At 46.0% G+C, this 16,091-nt stretch overlaps 1 protein-coding gene across 3 annotated transcripts in view; it reads left to right on the forward strand.

Annotated features, from left to right (window-relative positions):
- SORCS1 (sortilin related VPS10 domain containing receptor 1) overlaps positions 1 to 16,091 on the forward strand; it is a 408,602-nt gene that overhangs the window by 276,116 nt on the left and 116,395 nt on the right. For all 3 annotated transcript variants that reach the window (XM_034776637.1, XM_034776634.1, XM_034776636.1), the window contains exon 5: positions 410 to 483. In XM_034776637.1, the coding sequence (XP_034632528.1) occupies positions 410 to 483 (74 nt within the window). The remainder of the gene's footprint in view (positions 1 to 409; positions 484 to 16,091) is intronic.

A 16,091-nucleotide genomic window follows, 5' to 3' on the forward strand; every position in this document is an offset into this window, starting at 1 on the left:
AAGCGGCGCAGTAGAGCTGCCGCCGAAGTGCTGCCGATCGCGGCTTTATCTTTTTTTTTTTTTCCGCTTCGCCGCTTGGGGCAGCAAAAAAGCTGGAGCCGGCCCTGCTTCCCATACCCTTTCCAAAGCCATGAACGGGCCTGGGGACTGTCACACTCTCTTCCATCGGGCGTGCTGTTCATTTCCATTATAGTCAGAGTCTCCTGGCTGTCCACAGATCAGCCCTTTGACTTTGGAGGCACTGCCGCAGGAGCAATGGATGCCAGAGAACACTTCCAAAGCCGTACAGGTTGCAGTTCTGTTCCTTTGTTGACTGTGTTTATCCTCATACTTTAATGTGATTCTTGCAGTTAAAAAAAAAAAGAGGAGGTCAGGAAGGTACAGTGATTGTACTCTGTTTTGTCTCCAGTTATACAGTTCGGTTGAGTTTGGCAGAAGATGGCAGCTTCTCCAGGAGGGTGTCGCACCAAACAGGTTCTACTGGTAAGAAACAAAGCACATTTTTCGGTTTCACAAACACAGCTCCACCAGGTGTTTGTGGAGGTGGTGGTGCTTTTGAATGAAGGCTCTGGGGCTGAGGAGGCGTTGCCAGAGGAGATAAACATTGTCATCACTCAGACCTTTTGCTCTTCAGTTTTAGTATTGAGGTTAACTTTTTGTCATTTTTGTCTTTTTGTCCGCGCTTGTACAGCGCCTTGCACAATGGCGTCCTGGTGAATGATTAGGGCTCCTAGCCACCTCCCTAGCACAAATAACAACAATTTGAGAAGTGGTTGTCATCTTCTTAGTGCTGATCATTGCTTTCTGCTGTGCTCTTGCATGTGCATTACTTATATGGCAGTGCAATTGTCACTCATGTATATGTTCCCCTCAGCACCCAGTCCACAGAGAATATGAATGTACTTCAGCTCCCAGCTGGAAAATCCTGGGATTGTTGAAGTCAAGGGTAGTTTTCCCACTGACTTAAGCAGAGCCAGGCTTTCGCCCATAGTCCTTTAGCTCGTGCTGTGTAGGCTCGTGCTTTTAGCTCAGGTTATCACTGGTTCAATTCCCAGTCGTGACCATGATGTTGGACATCATTACAAGCTGCCATACAATATTTTTCTTCACTTCCAATCTTAAATCATTGTGCATTGTTGCCATGTTCTACTAAACAGGTGGCAAGTGTTCCAAGATTTCTAGTCCAATTTCAAGACCAAAGATATATGCATACATGTGGGATCAGTCATGCTGTATAAATGTTTCACCACTTCTCGGAATACTAGTCTACTGCAAAACTGTGACGTAGGCAGGAGCCTGTGCCACAGAGTTTGAAATCAGAATTGGGTGCACCCATCCCCTAATTCAGGGGTGGCTATCCTGTGGCTCCGGAGCCCCATGCGACTCTTCAGAAGTTAATATCCGGCTCCTTGCATAGGCACCGACTCCAGGCTGGAGCTACAGGCGCCAACTTTCCAATGTGCCGGGGGGTGCGCTGCTCAACCCCTGGCTCTGCCATGGGCTCTGCCCCCTCTCCACCCCTTCCCGCCCCCTCCCCTGAGCCTGCAGTGCCCTCCCTCCTGCCCTCTCCCTCTCAGAGCCTCCTGCATATCATAGTATCATAGAATCTCAGGGTTGGAAGGGACCTCAGGAGGTCATCTAGTCCAACCCCCTGCTCAAAATGTCATGAAACAGCTGATCGGGAGGTGCAGGGAGGGAGGGGGAAGCGCTGATCGAGGGGCTGCTGGTGGGTGGGAGGCGCTGGGAGCTGGGAGGGGAGGCTGATGGGGGGCTGCTGACATATTACTGTGGCTCTTTGGCAATGTACATTGGTCAATTCTGGCTCCTTCTCAGGCTCAGGTTGGCCACCCCTGCCCTAATTTAACAGGTCTTACCTGTCTTTGGTACTAATATGGTCCCCTTGCTATAGTATCTGGTCATCTCACAATCTTCATGTACTGAATGTCTTTAATTGATGTTTCAACTGAGGCTTTAGAATCAGTTTATTATAGAGACAGCAGCCATCCTCGAGGGTCATATCTGGATCTGGGTCCAAACTTGCCTAACATTTGGGATTGTTCAGCTCCCGTGGTTTTGTTCAGTGCAATTTCAAATCAGAGCCTTTTTAGTTGTATCCATCATTGCTTTATACATCAGTATTGATACACTAATATTTCAATATCATTTTGACAGCAGGCAGGTCTCTCTACAGTGCATGCCCGAAATAATGCACTGTAATTGCACTGACACTAAAGTGCTTGTCACTAAATATCTCCTCACCTTCAGGCAACAAGCAATTAGTGTAACACAAACCTGTGTGAAAAGGAAAGCATGAGCACATTGGACTGAGCACGGTAAGTTGCGCTGGTCTATTTTCCAGCACAGATGGTACTACAGGCCATATTCAGAGGTAGGTCTAAGCTATTGTATGGAGGCTGGACCCTGCTCTCACTTCCACTCCTATACAGCCGGAGTCACTCCCATCAGTTTCATATGGAGGTAGTAGTTTAACTGAGAGCAGACTCTTCGGGGTCTGGTTTACATCATCTTACATATCACTTTTGAATCTGGCCCTTAGAAGGAGATTCTTTGTGGGATAGTGTAGCAGGGTGCTGGTGCAAAAGCAATTAATTAGCCCCTGCCCAGTCAAACTCCAATCAGGGGAAGCAGATTGGGGCTGATGGAAACGGGGCCGGCTCTAGGCACCAGCGTTCCAAGCATGTGCTTGGCGCGGCACTTCTGAAGGGGTGGCATTCTGGCCCTTTGGGGGTGGCTCTTTTCAAGGGGTGGCACTCTGTTTTTGGGGGGGGGGTTGCTTCGGCAGCGGCATTCCGTTTATTTTATTTTTTTTTTTGCTTGGGGCGGCAAAAAAACCGGAGCCGGCCCTGGATGGAAAAGGCCTGATGCCGGCCTGAGGATTGGCAACACCTTTTGGCCTGACAAGCCAAGGGCTATAAAGGCTGGGAGGGAGACAGAAGGCAGTGGGGCAGCCAGGGAGAAGTCAGTCAGGGAGGGAACTGGAGGTCTCCTAGAGGAAGGCTGGCTCTGCCTGGAAAGGAGGAGAGTAATCCTGTAAAACTTGTACATAGATGGACACTTGTGGTGGGATGAAGTTAAGTTAATAAAGACACGGGTGTTGCACAACCCTGAAGCCTCTCTGAGCCTTATTGGGGAGGGCAAGCGGGCCCCAGGAAGAGGGGTGTGTCATGAACCGTGTTACAGATAGATACATTAATAAATAGTATAGCAACTGAATTGGGTCAGCAAAAATAGGACCCCTCTTTTAATCACAAATTAAAGATGACTCCATGCCAAAAAACAGATTTTGAACACTTCAAAAAAATTGGGGTCCACTGTTTTGGTTCGAATCACAGTAGAAGTAAAGGACATGGGCCAAAATTTAGATCCAGATCCATATTTGAATTTTGTCAAAACCTCCCCAAAGTTTAGATCCACGATTTTGGTTTGAACCTGTCTCTATTCCAAACCTTTCTCTTTCCCTTTAACCTGGACTTTGCTGAAACTTTTGCAATCTGGAATTTCCACTCCCATTTTTTTTAAAAATTGTTCACTCGTCTCTGCCCTTCTGGCTTCCAGACAGGACCAGAAGCTTCCATGATATCATAAGAACATCTTTTCCTATGTTTCCCATGGTATTTCTGGCCTGACAAAAGCAGAAAGAGCTGAGAACCTTGTAAAAAAGCATGTTTTTTGAGCTGTCCAGCTATATTGCTTGAATGAGCATCCACACTCTTGAATGCTTATTATCCATACTAAAATCCAAGCGTTTTGAAGTTGCCTGTCATTAGGCACAAGAGAGATTGATCATATATTGAACTGATGGACACCAGCAATGAGAATAATGATGATAATGATTAATGTTCCTTTCCACAGAGATAAACCCTTGAAGTCCTCTGACGGTCTAGCAAAAAAGAGAAGTAAAATAAGGAATTTCAAAAGCACTGCAAAGCAAAGAATAACAAATACGATTAAAAACTGCTCCAATCACCTACCCGTCTTCCCACAAACACAAACTAAACAAGAAACTAAAAGTTGTTAGTGTCGCCTAGAACGGGACGTCTTTGATTTTTTTTTGGTCATTGATACATGTTAAACTGTGATTCTGCTTTTTGAGAAACTAACACAGTTCTAGAAAGGGGAGTTAGATTTTATTCTGGCTCACACATTCTAACCAGAATTGCTCACTAATTTCCATTGACTGGCCAAATTCTACCTTCAGAGTTCTGCATCCCCACTAGAAAAAACTGGGATTATTGATGACAGTATATGACAATACTGAACCTGGTTCTCCGTTGGCCTGCTTTCTGATTCAATCTTTTAGAATCATAGAATCATAGAATATCAGAGTTGGAAGGGACCTCAAGAGGTCATCTAGTCCAACCCCCTGCTCAAAGCAGGACCAATTCCCAGCTAAATCATCCCAGCCAAGGCTTTGTCAAGCCGGGCCTTAAAAACCTCCAAGGAAGGAGACTCCACCACCTCCCTAGGTAACGCATTCCAGTGTTTCACCACCCTCCTAGTGAAATAGTTTTTCCTGATATCCAACCTGGACCTCCCCCACTGCAACTTGAGACCATTGCTCCTTGTTCTGTCATCTGCCACCACTGAGAACAGCCGAGCTCCATCCTCTTTGGAACCCCCCTTCAGGTAGTTGAAGGCTGCTATCAAATCCCCCCTCATTCTTCTCTTCTGGAGACTAAACAATCCCAGTTCTCTCAGCCTCTCCTCATAAGTCATGTGCTCCAGACCCCTAATCATTTTTGTTGCCCTCCGCTGGACTCTTTCCAATTTTTCCACATCCTTCTTGTAGTGTGGGGCCCAAAACTGGACACAGTATTCCAGATGAGGCCTCACCAATGTCGAATAAAGGGGAACGATCACGTTCCTTGATCTGCTGGCAATGCCCCTACTTATACAGCCCAAAATGCCGTTAGCCTTCTTGGCAACAAGAGCACACTGTTGACTCATATCCAGCTTCTCGTCCACTGTGACCCCTAGGTCCTTTTCAGCAGAACTGCTACCTAGCCATTCGGTCCCTAGTCTGTAGCAGTGCATGGGATTCTTCCGTCCTAAGTGCAGGACTCTGCACTTGTCCTTGTTGAACCTCATCAGGTTTTTTTCTGCCCAATCCTCTAATTTGTCTAGGTCCCTCTGTATCCGATCCCTACCCTCTAGTGTATCTACCACGCCTCCTAGTTTAGTGTCATCTGCAAACTTGCTGAGAGTGCAGTCCACACCATCCTCCAGATCATTAATAAAGATATTAAACAAAACCGGCCCCAGGACCGACCCTTGGGGCACTCCACTTGAAACCGGCTGCCAACTAGACATGGAGCCATTGATCACTACCCGTTGAGCCCGACGATCTAGCCAGCTTTCTATCCACCTTACAGTCCATTCATCCAGCCCATACTTCTTTAACTTGGTGGCAAGAATACTGTGGGAGACCGTATCAAAAGCTTTGCTAAAGTCAAGAAATAACACATCCACTGCTTTCCCCTCATCCACAGAGCCAGTTATCTCATCATAGAAGGCAATTAGGTTAGTCAGGCACGACTTCCCCTTCGTGAATCCATGCTGACTGTTCCTGATCACTTTCCTCTCCTCTAAATGTTTCATAATAGATTCCTTGAGGACCTGCTCCATGATTTTTCCAGGGACTGAGGTGAGGCTGACTGGCCTGTAGTTCCCTGGATCCTCCTTCTTCCCTTTTTTAAAGATGGGCACTACATTAGCCTTTTTCCAGTCATCTGGGACCTCCCCCGATCGCCATGAGTTTTCAAAAATAATGGCTAATGGCTCTGCAATCTCACCCGCCAACTCTTTTAGCACCCTCGGATGCAGCGCATCCGGCCCCATGGACTTGTGCACGTCCAGTTTTTCTAAATAGTCCTGAACCACTTCTTTCTCCACAGACGGTTGGTCACCTTCTCCCCATGCTGTACTGCCCAGTGCAGCAATCTGGGAGCTGACCTTGTGCGTGAAGACAGAGGCAAAAAAATCATTGAGTACATTAGCTTTTTCCACATCCTCTGTCACTAGGTTGCCTCCCTCATTCAGTAAGGGGCCCACACTTTCCTTGATTTTCTTCTTGTTGCTAACATACCTGAAGAAACCCTTCTTGTTACTCTTAACATCTCTTGCTAACTGCAACTCCAAGTGTGATTTGGCCTTCCTGATTTCACTCCTGCACGCCTGAGCAATATTTTTATACTCCTCCCTGGTCATTTGTCCAATCTTCCACTTCTTATAAGCCTCTTTTTTGCGTTTAAGATCAGCAAGGATTTCACTGTTTAGCCAAGCTGGTCGCCTGCCATATTTACTATTCTTTCTACACATCGGTGCAAAACCCTGCTGAAACAGTTTAGTGTAAATGATTTCACAAGGAGCAAGGCAACAGAGAGGCAAGCCCATGGGGTTTTGCACATGTGTAACCCAGAGCAGAACCTGTTCTGCATAATCTTTATTGTTGGTGCTGACATGCAAGCCAGAAAGAACCCAGCTTGACTCTCAGATCCCAGTCTGTTTTTATGGGGCTGACAGCTAGTGAGAACCTATCTTTATTTTTTAATTATTTTAAACTGAGCAGATATGATCTGGAAATCACTGGGACATGATCAGCTCAAAACCCATGATGGTACTTTTACAGTTGCTCTTCAGAGCAGAAGTGCACTTTGGGAGATAACATTCCAGAGTTACAGTCCTTCAACAGAGAAAATATTGGGTGAGATCCTCACCCTACTTTAGTCCCTTTACACTGGGCAAAAGGGCTCGAGCGATGCAAGGCAGCCTTAAAAGCACTGGTTCAGGTTGAAGGAGGATTCCCTTTGAGCAGGAACCACAGAAGACCGTGGTTAGCCTATGTTCCAAGGATCCCATTGTAGCCCAGGGGTAGGAGGTGAGCCAGGGACTGGGCTGGGAGTGGGAGGAACATGTCAGGGGTGGAGCCACATCACACAGTGCTACGGAGATTGTTGAGCATCCTGGGGAGATGGCGTAATTCAGATTGGTCCCTGGGGATGGTAAATTACTCCAGGATCTCTCCACCCTTTGGAATGGTCCAGGATCAGGAGGCCACAAAAGTGGCTTAAAGCCACCAGGCTAGGCTGTGAGGCAAAGCATTGAGTTTAACCCTGGGCCTTGGGCCCTTTCATGGTTGCATTTCTATATGCCATGCATTTATGTTTTATTTGACAAGAAAGAAACTTTCAGGAGGCTTTATAGGCTTTTAAAACACACTCTATTGCTAATCAGATCAAAGCTGAAATTCCTAATTGCTCAGTATTATATTTTAATTGCCATATGACCCTGCTATGGCCCTCACATAAATAGTCCTGGGGCACTTTAAGTCTTATGAATAAATTCACTGGGGGCTGCTAACGCTCCCGTAGAAAAAAATCTGACTGTAAATGTTACCAGAGAAACCACTGTCATCTTTCCCGCTGCCTTGTTTTTATATAGGTTTGCAAGATCATTTTCTTTTTCTTATTTTTGGCTGCTACGTGAAAGTCCCCAGAGGAATTTAAACCACAGAAAAACATTAAAATAATCTGCTGACACCTCCTGCAAAACTTTGAGAAAACATTCTATTTAGAGAGAATTCAGCTGCTTGTAGATCATATGAACTCTGTATTCCTGTGTTGACTCCCTTCTAATGAAAGAGGGATTTCCATAAAAACAGAATCTTTGATTCTTCAGGGCTTATCGTTCCCCGTTTACTCCTTCACCTGAAGCTAAAAGTCATTCTCTGACATCCAGACTGGTTGCTGTGGGAGAGATTAGGATGCTACCTCAGGGAGATATCAGGTGTGGGGTACGCAGATGAACTCAAACCTTTACAACAAACAGGGACCTGGGGCTTTCTCATCTGGCAAAAAGAGGGACGAGATTGACACTTCTCTCTCTCATAAGGGTGTTTTGAGGAAAACTTCATTAATACATGTGATGTGTTCTAACTGTGGTGATGTGCTAAGAACTGACATCTCCCATGATCACCACAGCCTGATGCAGTCCCTCAACAAGAGGGGAGAAAGTCGTGCATCGGAGAGCCCAGGCCATAGAATGGGAGCATAAGGCACTCAACTACAACTACTAGGAGGCACCGCAGCACCATTTTGTATCAAACTATTGCAGTTTTTGGATGAAGTATTTCCATTTTCAATATTTTGCTGAAAAGCCATCAGGGTCAGGACTCGTTCATCAGAGCAATGCTGCATTGGCGGGTTTCTGGAGAGAGCAGCAATATTTACTGACGTGGTATCAAGGGGAAAGAAGGCTTGAAACCATGGTTGGTACAGCTGGGCAAATGCTTCATTAAAATGTTTGGGAACATTAGTTCGAATAACCCGCCTGGATTCTCTTTGATGACATTTGTGACTTTTTGTAGACATTGTCTGCACACATTCATAGAAGTGTGTTTTTGTTGGTAAGAATGTTCGCAGAAAGTGAAAGTTTCACAAATACAAATGTGAATGGGATTGGTGTAAAGTATCTGGAGCAGCCATCTTGAAATCACGTTGATGTCCCTCTTCCTGTTTATAAAAGTTTTAGTCATCCAATCAGGGAGCAACAACAATATCTTGTTACTCGGACAGCCAATTACACCCTACCCATAATAGCAACCAGGTGACGACCTAGCCAAATAACAAACTGTAAGGCTAAAATATGTATGTATAAATTACTCATTGAAGGATACATTTTGATAATCTTTTTCACATAAAGGAATAACTTACACCGCAAGTAGTTCCATAGAAGTCAATGGGTTGGGTAGCATAATTAGAGATGATTGGAAAGGTTAAAAAAAATGAAAATGTGATTGATTGATTTATGGAAAAAATATTTTTTTTCAATTAAGTTTAATCATAATCTAACCCTGAATATTTTTGAGTGACTTATTAAATTGCACAAATCGAAAGGTTGTAAGCAATTAGCACACAGAGGGGAGAAAGAGCTCAATTTGCCAATTATTTGTGCCCAGATACAACCATTAGCTTTATCGATGTTAGTCATGCTTATTATTTGTATTATCTAGCACCTAGGGACCCCAGTCATGAATCAAGGCTCTATTGTACTGGTTGCTGTACAAACAGAAGAACGGACAGTCCCTGCCCCAAAGAGAATATGGTTAATTATATGTTTATTGTTCACTTTCATCAGAGCAATGCTGCAATGGCAGTTTCTGGAGAGAGCTGTAATATTTACTGACATGGTATCAAGGGGAAAGAAGGCATGAAACCATGGCAGGGTGCAACACAGACAAGGAAACAGTCACTGCCTCAAGGAGATTAGACTTAATTAGAGAGAAAATAAATACAAACAATTAATCTGCTGGGTGGACATGACTGTTGTATCTCCAAGCAGAGTGGATATCCCCTTTTTCGTAATTTACACATGTCATCTAACATTGTTCTACAATACAATCCTGTTTATTTTTATACAACATGCTTAGCACTATGGGGTGGAGCTAGATGAAGACACCCTTAGACTTTGGAGGAGGGGTTCCAAATCTGACCCCAGATCCATATTCGAAATGTCACAAATATCCCCTATCTTTAGAATAGATCCAGAGTTTACTTGAATTCTGGGTGTTTGAAATCCAGAACCATTTTTTTTTCAATTGCAGCTCGAGCTCATCTCTAGTTAAGACATATTGCCATCAAATGTTTCACAGAAAGAGTCAGTCATGGGTGAGGGGAAAAGAAAGTAATCACAAGTCCGGGTTCTGTAACAGGGAAAGTGACTCATTCAATTGGAGGGTGTGGAGGTGGCAGTTAGTTTCATATAAATAATACAGCACCAGAGTCATAGAACCCCCCGACCCCTAATAAGGAGAGCCCCCATGAGGGGCTGAGTGGAGTAGAAGGAGACTGCAAGAGGAGAAGAAGTCAACAGAAAAACAAGCGGACATAGGTCGGGGAAGGCGGGGAGTCCGTGGAGAGTTTTGACAATAAAAGGACGTTTTTAAACTGGATTCGGAGATGGATTAGATGCCAAAGCAGATGGTGGATTGATATGGTCCTGCTTAGTTTGGAAATGGACATTGGTTTGACTCCAATTTGACTGCTGCATATAGCTGCAACTTTACCCAGATTATGAGAAAGAGAGACCAGTGGACAGACAGAGGGTGAGAGAGTTGTGCTTATATAGATGTAGGAATAGGCAGAGGGGGAGAGAGACCGACTGAGAGGTGAGTGGGTGGGTGGATGGAGGATGGGGTGTGTTTGGGATGATGGAAAACTTACCTCTTCTGGGGAAAAGCAAATGGAGCTCATCTTTAAAAATAAATTTCTTGCGTGAGTTATTTCAGAGGGAAAGAAACCGCAAATTATTTTAAAAGCCAGGATTCTGTTCACTAAAGAAGCCTCTGGAGGAGCTGAAAAGCAGCATCTAAAGCCTGCTAACAGCTTTTAAAAATTCCATTGTACCCAAGCGGTCGGAGCTCGTCTGGCAAACCGTTCCAGTGGCTCCTGTCAGCTTTTTGGCTGGGTGAAATCAGGTGGGCTGAGCCGGTTTGAATAGCGTCGTGTCTGGGTTATTTCCAAAAGCTGCTGGGCATCGCCAAACAAAACCTTTCAGTCACTGTGGGGCGACTGCTGGAGGCTGATGCAGAAGATGCCATTCAAAGTGCAGCACAACAGTGTGTCCAGAAAATCATCTGCTTGATGTGACTTCAAAGCCACAGTGGATGAGCTGAGCTGTACAGAACGTTTAATTAAAAAGAGACACATTTAATAACTTAGACATAAAGCAAACATGCCCATGCCAGATGAAGGCTCGTGGGGCACTGAATGAAATCACTGGCTGGTGGGTAACAGCTAGTGGTTTTCTAAGGCAACCGATACGTGTTTGTTCCCAAGTGGATTTTGGATTTGGAAGAAAATCCTTTGAAAGGTCAGAGCTCCGAGGTAGAAGCTTTTGTCCCGTTGCTGATAGTTTCAGGCAGGTCCAGTCTCCAGGGTAATAGAAGTAGATGGCAAATAGCACCTCGAGGTGGACAAGCGGTGCCCCCAGGTGCCACTGTGCTTAGGGCACCTGAAAACAAGGTTCAACGTTCCCTTAAAACTTACTGCTGCCAGGGTGCATCCTACTGAAATGTGCACAGGTAACATTCCAGGCCTCTGGCATCTTTTGCTTGCAAGCCAGTGATGTCCGTGTAACATCTCTGCCTCCTGATGTAACCAGGGGAGCATATGCTCCTGTTGGCAGTCTTCTCTGAATTAAGATGCTAAACGTATTTCAGTGTGTTCAGTGAAAATCTCTGATAATTCGAAGACCTCCAGTACACCCTGAGTCCCCGCCGTCCATCTGGAACTGGGGTGCCGGCATATCTAAGCTCAATCCTGTGATTTAGGACTTTATCCCTATTGTGTTTTGTGGGGACACTGATGCCATCCTGAAGAGGGGCAGATGAGGGAGCTCAAAGACACACACAGCCTGTTCCTTATCCCATTGGGCCCATCGGATTTGCCATAATAATACTTAGCTCTTAGAGGACTGTGTGCAAAGCCCACTGAAATCAATAGGAGGCTTTCTATTGACTTCAGTGTCATTAAAACAGGCCCATAGAGCTCTTTTCATGTGTGGTACTCAAAATGCTTTCTCAAGGAAGTAAATATTTCTATCTCCATTTTACAGATAACGTGCTCAAAGGCACATAGTAGGTCTGGCAGACTCAGGACGTGAACCCAGGTCTCCTGACTGGGTCCAGTGCACTAATCACTGGAGCCCACTGAATCCCCAATAGCTGTGTATGCAGAAAGCCTGTCTTTGGCAGGAGCCAAGTCAAAATGCTTCAGAGCATCAGTCACCTAGTGTTGCCCCTACTTTTGCTGTATTCTAGGGTGACCAGATGTCCCGATTTTATAGGGACAGTCCCGATTTTGGGGTCTTTTTCTTATATAGGCTCCTATTACCCCCCATCCCCGTCCTGATTTTTCACATTTGCTGTCTGGTCACCCTACTGTATTCTAACATGGGCGGGGAACTTCGGGAGCCCAGCTGACGACTGGGTTGGCCCTGAAGTAATAATGCTTGCAATGGCATCCTCAGCTGGGTCATTGCACGTGTTCTTCTTATTCATGTAACTGACCCTTCTTGGACTCGGACCCTCGGTGTTAGGAGTGGTGAGGTGAGGGATGGGGGAGGAGCGTCGTACTCTATTTGTGGGTAATCCTTGTACCTGGTGTAGAGGGTACTTTACCCATGCCAGCTGATTCATCTCGAGGGAAGGCTTGCAGTGATACTGGTGTGACAAAGTTCCTCCTCTATCTTGGTGGGTCCTGCGCTTATTGGCGGATTTTCTTGCCTCAGAGATTCACCATGTGGGTTGGGGAACAACCAGAGACCTTCCCCTCTGGAAGAACCCACAGTCCAGGTCAATTGGGAGGTTTGGGGGGAACCCGGGCCCGCCCTCTACTCCGGGTTCCAGCCCAGAGCCCTGTGGACTGCAGCTGTCTATAGTGCCTCCTGTAACAGCTGCATGACAGCTACAACTCCCTGGACTACTTCCCCATGGCCTCCTCCAAACACCTTCCTTAGTCTCATCACAGGACCTTCCTCCTGGTGTCTGATAACGCTTGTGCTCCTCAGTCCTCCAGCAGCACAGCACACCCTGACCCTCTTACTCCTTGTGCCTCTTGCTCCCAGCTCCTTACACTTCCACCACAAACTGAAGTGAGTTCCTTTTAAAACCCAGGTGCCCTGATTAGCCTGCCTTAATTGATTCTAGCAGCTTCTTCTTAATTGACTCCAGGTGCCCTAATTAGCCTGCCTGCCTTAACTGGTTCTAGCAGGTTCCTGATTACTCTAGTGCAGCCCCTGCTCTGGTCACTCAGGGAACAGAAAACTACTCATCCAGTGACCAGTATATTTGCCCTCTACCAGACTCCTGTACCACACTGGTCTGGGTCTGTCACACTGGCTAAATGAGGGCAAAATCCTATTCATTCCAACTCATGCCTATATCCTGGAGTAGAGCTAATTGGATTAACTCATCAAGAGAAATATGCATACATCTTTATGTAGGATACAAGAGCTTGATGTTAGGGTGATTCAGCAGAAGAGCGCTGTGTTGCTAGCCAGGGCCCAAGAACGTGCTTATCTTCTACAGGGATTTGAGTAAGAAGCGAATTTGCCTTCACACCTATGCATGGGGTAAACCTCCAGAGCTGCATTTCATTAAATGGGGCAGTTAGCGACACAGCTAACTTGGCTGTGAACTTAACTGTCTGGACACATGCTAGGAAAGTTTTATCCTTACTCTCTGTTGTATATTTAACGAGTAGCTCACTGAATAAGTATGGTTTACTTCGTATTCTTCCTGTAAATGCCTTCTGCGGACCCTGACCAGCGCGCACACAGACCAGAACACAGCACTGCCAGGTGTGTGCTGTGGGAATAACTGATCATATTATATTGTCTGATCTGAGAAGCAGAGGGACAAATCCTGGGATCTGGTTCCTCTGGCCCAAGTTGTAGGACGGGGGGCACAGACCTACAAAGGTGGCATAAAGCTGCCCTTTTCCCCACCCTGCTCTGCTTCAGCCCTTGTCCAGGCTTGAGCCTCTGGTGCTAGATTAGAGCAGCCCGAGGGTTGCTTTCACTTACGCCAGATGCAAATGGCCCCAAAGGGGAAGGATCAAGATGGTTCAGGGCCATCCCAGCCATGCACCTTTTCCCTCTGGAATCACTCGCCACAATTTGTGGTTCCCTCTGGATGTTTGCACCAGCTTCCTGGCCAAAGGCTCTAGCTCAGTGTGTGATCATGTATCATAGTCAATTTAATCCTAAGGGTCTCAGAAAATAAGTTGTCTTCTCCACCCATCTGTTATTCCTGGTGGTAACAGGGTGGCTTGCCCCTTAATGGCTGGAGGGCCTAGGACTAGCCAACCCTGATTACTAAAGAAGGGATACCTGTGTGAAAGTAGCTGATTCCCTGTAAAGGGCAGCAGGTGCTTGAGAAACAGAAGCCTGAGGAGGTGTAGCAGGCTTGAAAAAGCAGCTGTAAGTTAGGCCCCTACAGTGACTTTGAACAGTCACTGGTGACCCGGCTCTGAAAAAGAGGACTGGAAATCCCCCAAGTAAGAGGTGTGGCCTGGGGCCACTGTGTCCTTGAGGACTGAAATAAATTGGACCTCAGGTGGGAAATGTTTTAATTTCCTTTGGATTGTGTTGAGATCGCTCTGCAAAAGGGGAAAACCGAGGCAGGGTGCTGCAGAGTAAACTCTCGCATGAGCATCCAGTAAAGTTCAAATATGGGACCTTCAGCACAGACGTCGGGGCACTTGAGCTCCAGGGCTGTCTTCATTAGAAGACAGCAGTAGTAGACTGTTCTTCTCTAACAAGATGGTCAGTAGAAAGAACCCAACACAATGCCCTCTTGTGCTAGGCACTATAAAACCCATAGTGAGGGACCGTCCCTCCCCCACAAGAGCTTACAGTTTCAATGGACAAGACAGACAAAGGAAAGGTGGGTATCCCTGTTTTTCACAGGGGGAGCTGAGCTAGAGAGACCGAGGACTAGATTTGCAAAAGAACTCGGCACTGACAATTGGGGACATACATTCAAAGGAGTCACTTAGGAGCTAAAAGCAGTGGTGAGATTTTCAAAAGACCTCAGTATGTGAGGTGCCAAACTCTTGAAAATCTAGACCTGGGTGTGACCATGGTAGCTGCACCCTTCTGAAAATCTGGCCCGGGTTGTGGGGGCTCAGCACGAAAAATATGGCCCTTTTTTGTCTTGCCCAAGGTGCTTAGGTCAGAGCCTAAGGTATCCTGAGTTCCTAGCCAGTGTCTGCATACAGCCGTCTGATTCTGATCTCATTTACATCAGTGCCAATTAATGCCTTCCTGAAGCGATCTGAGTCACATGAGTGTAATTGTGAAAAAGCAGATCTAGCTGACTGGTTGGGAGTGCAAATATGGAAGGCATAGTTTAGGCCAAGAGAGCTCAAGGGATTTTCTCAGTTATTTTACATACCTCTGTGGACACATTATATTTGACACAAAAGAGAATTTGTTTGAGAGGGGAAAAAAATAGAAAAAGAAGAGAAGCATAAGAACATAAGAATGGCCCTACGGGGTCAGACGAAGGGTCCATCTTGCCCGGTATCCTGTCTTCCGACAGTGGCCAGTGTCAGGTGCCCCAGAGGGAATGAACAGAACAGGGAATCATCAAGTGATCCATCCGCTGTCGCCCATTCCCAGCTTCTGGCCAACAGAGGCTAGGGACACCATCCCTGCCCAAACAAAAGCAAATGAGAGAATGCTTATAACAGGCTATAAAAAGGACAATTTTTGATGGATATTTTCATGTAAACTATATCCCTATTTTTGAAAATGATTCAATAGGCTGTATAAGTTTCATGGCCCTTCCGTACTGTCCCCAGGCAGCCTGTGGTGAGAGTGTAAAGTTAAAGGAACCCAGACCAGCTGAGATTGTTGGGTGGAAAGCGCTGGCTGGACTGCGTCCCTTAGTTGTCAGAAGGATGGAACCTTGAAGCCAAAAGGTAGGCTTGGTCCTTGTAGCATAAGTCAATTCATTGTATTACTGCACTGCATTCAGAAGCAATAACCCAGAGGACTTTCCCCCCTTTTAAATAGCTCTCAATAGAAGATGCCAGAGGCTCCCTGGGTTCTACTTGTAACATGTGAAAAAGGGATGCAGTGAGTGAGTGAATACATCCAGGAAATCTTCTAGATAAAGAGGACAGGGAACAAATCATTCCTATTAGTCAGTGAGGACAGAGCAGGAAGGAAGCACAACTCAAGGCTGTAGCAGAGAAAATCTAGGGGGATGATTGTTAGGGGAAACTTTTTTTGGCCAGATTTGCAGCTAGTGTAAACGGGGGTAGCTTGCACCAGCTGAGCAGGTGGCCTTCCTAACGGTTAAGGTTAGGCCATTTCCAGGGACAGGGATTCCCCCAACTCTAAGAAGAATTAGTAAGTAGAGCAAGCTGCCAAGGGAGGAGTTGGGGGAATCCCTGTCACTGGAAATAGCCTAACCTTAACCGTGACAATGTCTATGCTAGGAGCTGGGGTGTGATTCCACTGCTTGCATAGGTGTATTTGTGCTAGCTCTGATCGAGCTACTG

This window comes from Trachemys scripta, chromosome 7 (assembly GCF_013100865.1).
Source record: "Trachemys scripta elegans isolate TJP31775 chromosome 7, CAS_Tse_1.0, whole genome shotgun sequence".
Classification (NCBI taxonomy): Eukaryota; Metazoa; Chordata; order Testudines; family Emydidae; genus Trachemys; species Trachemys scripta.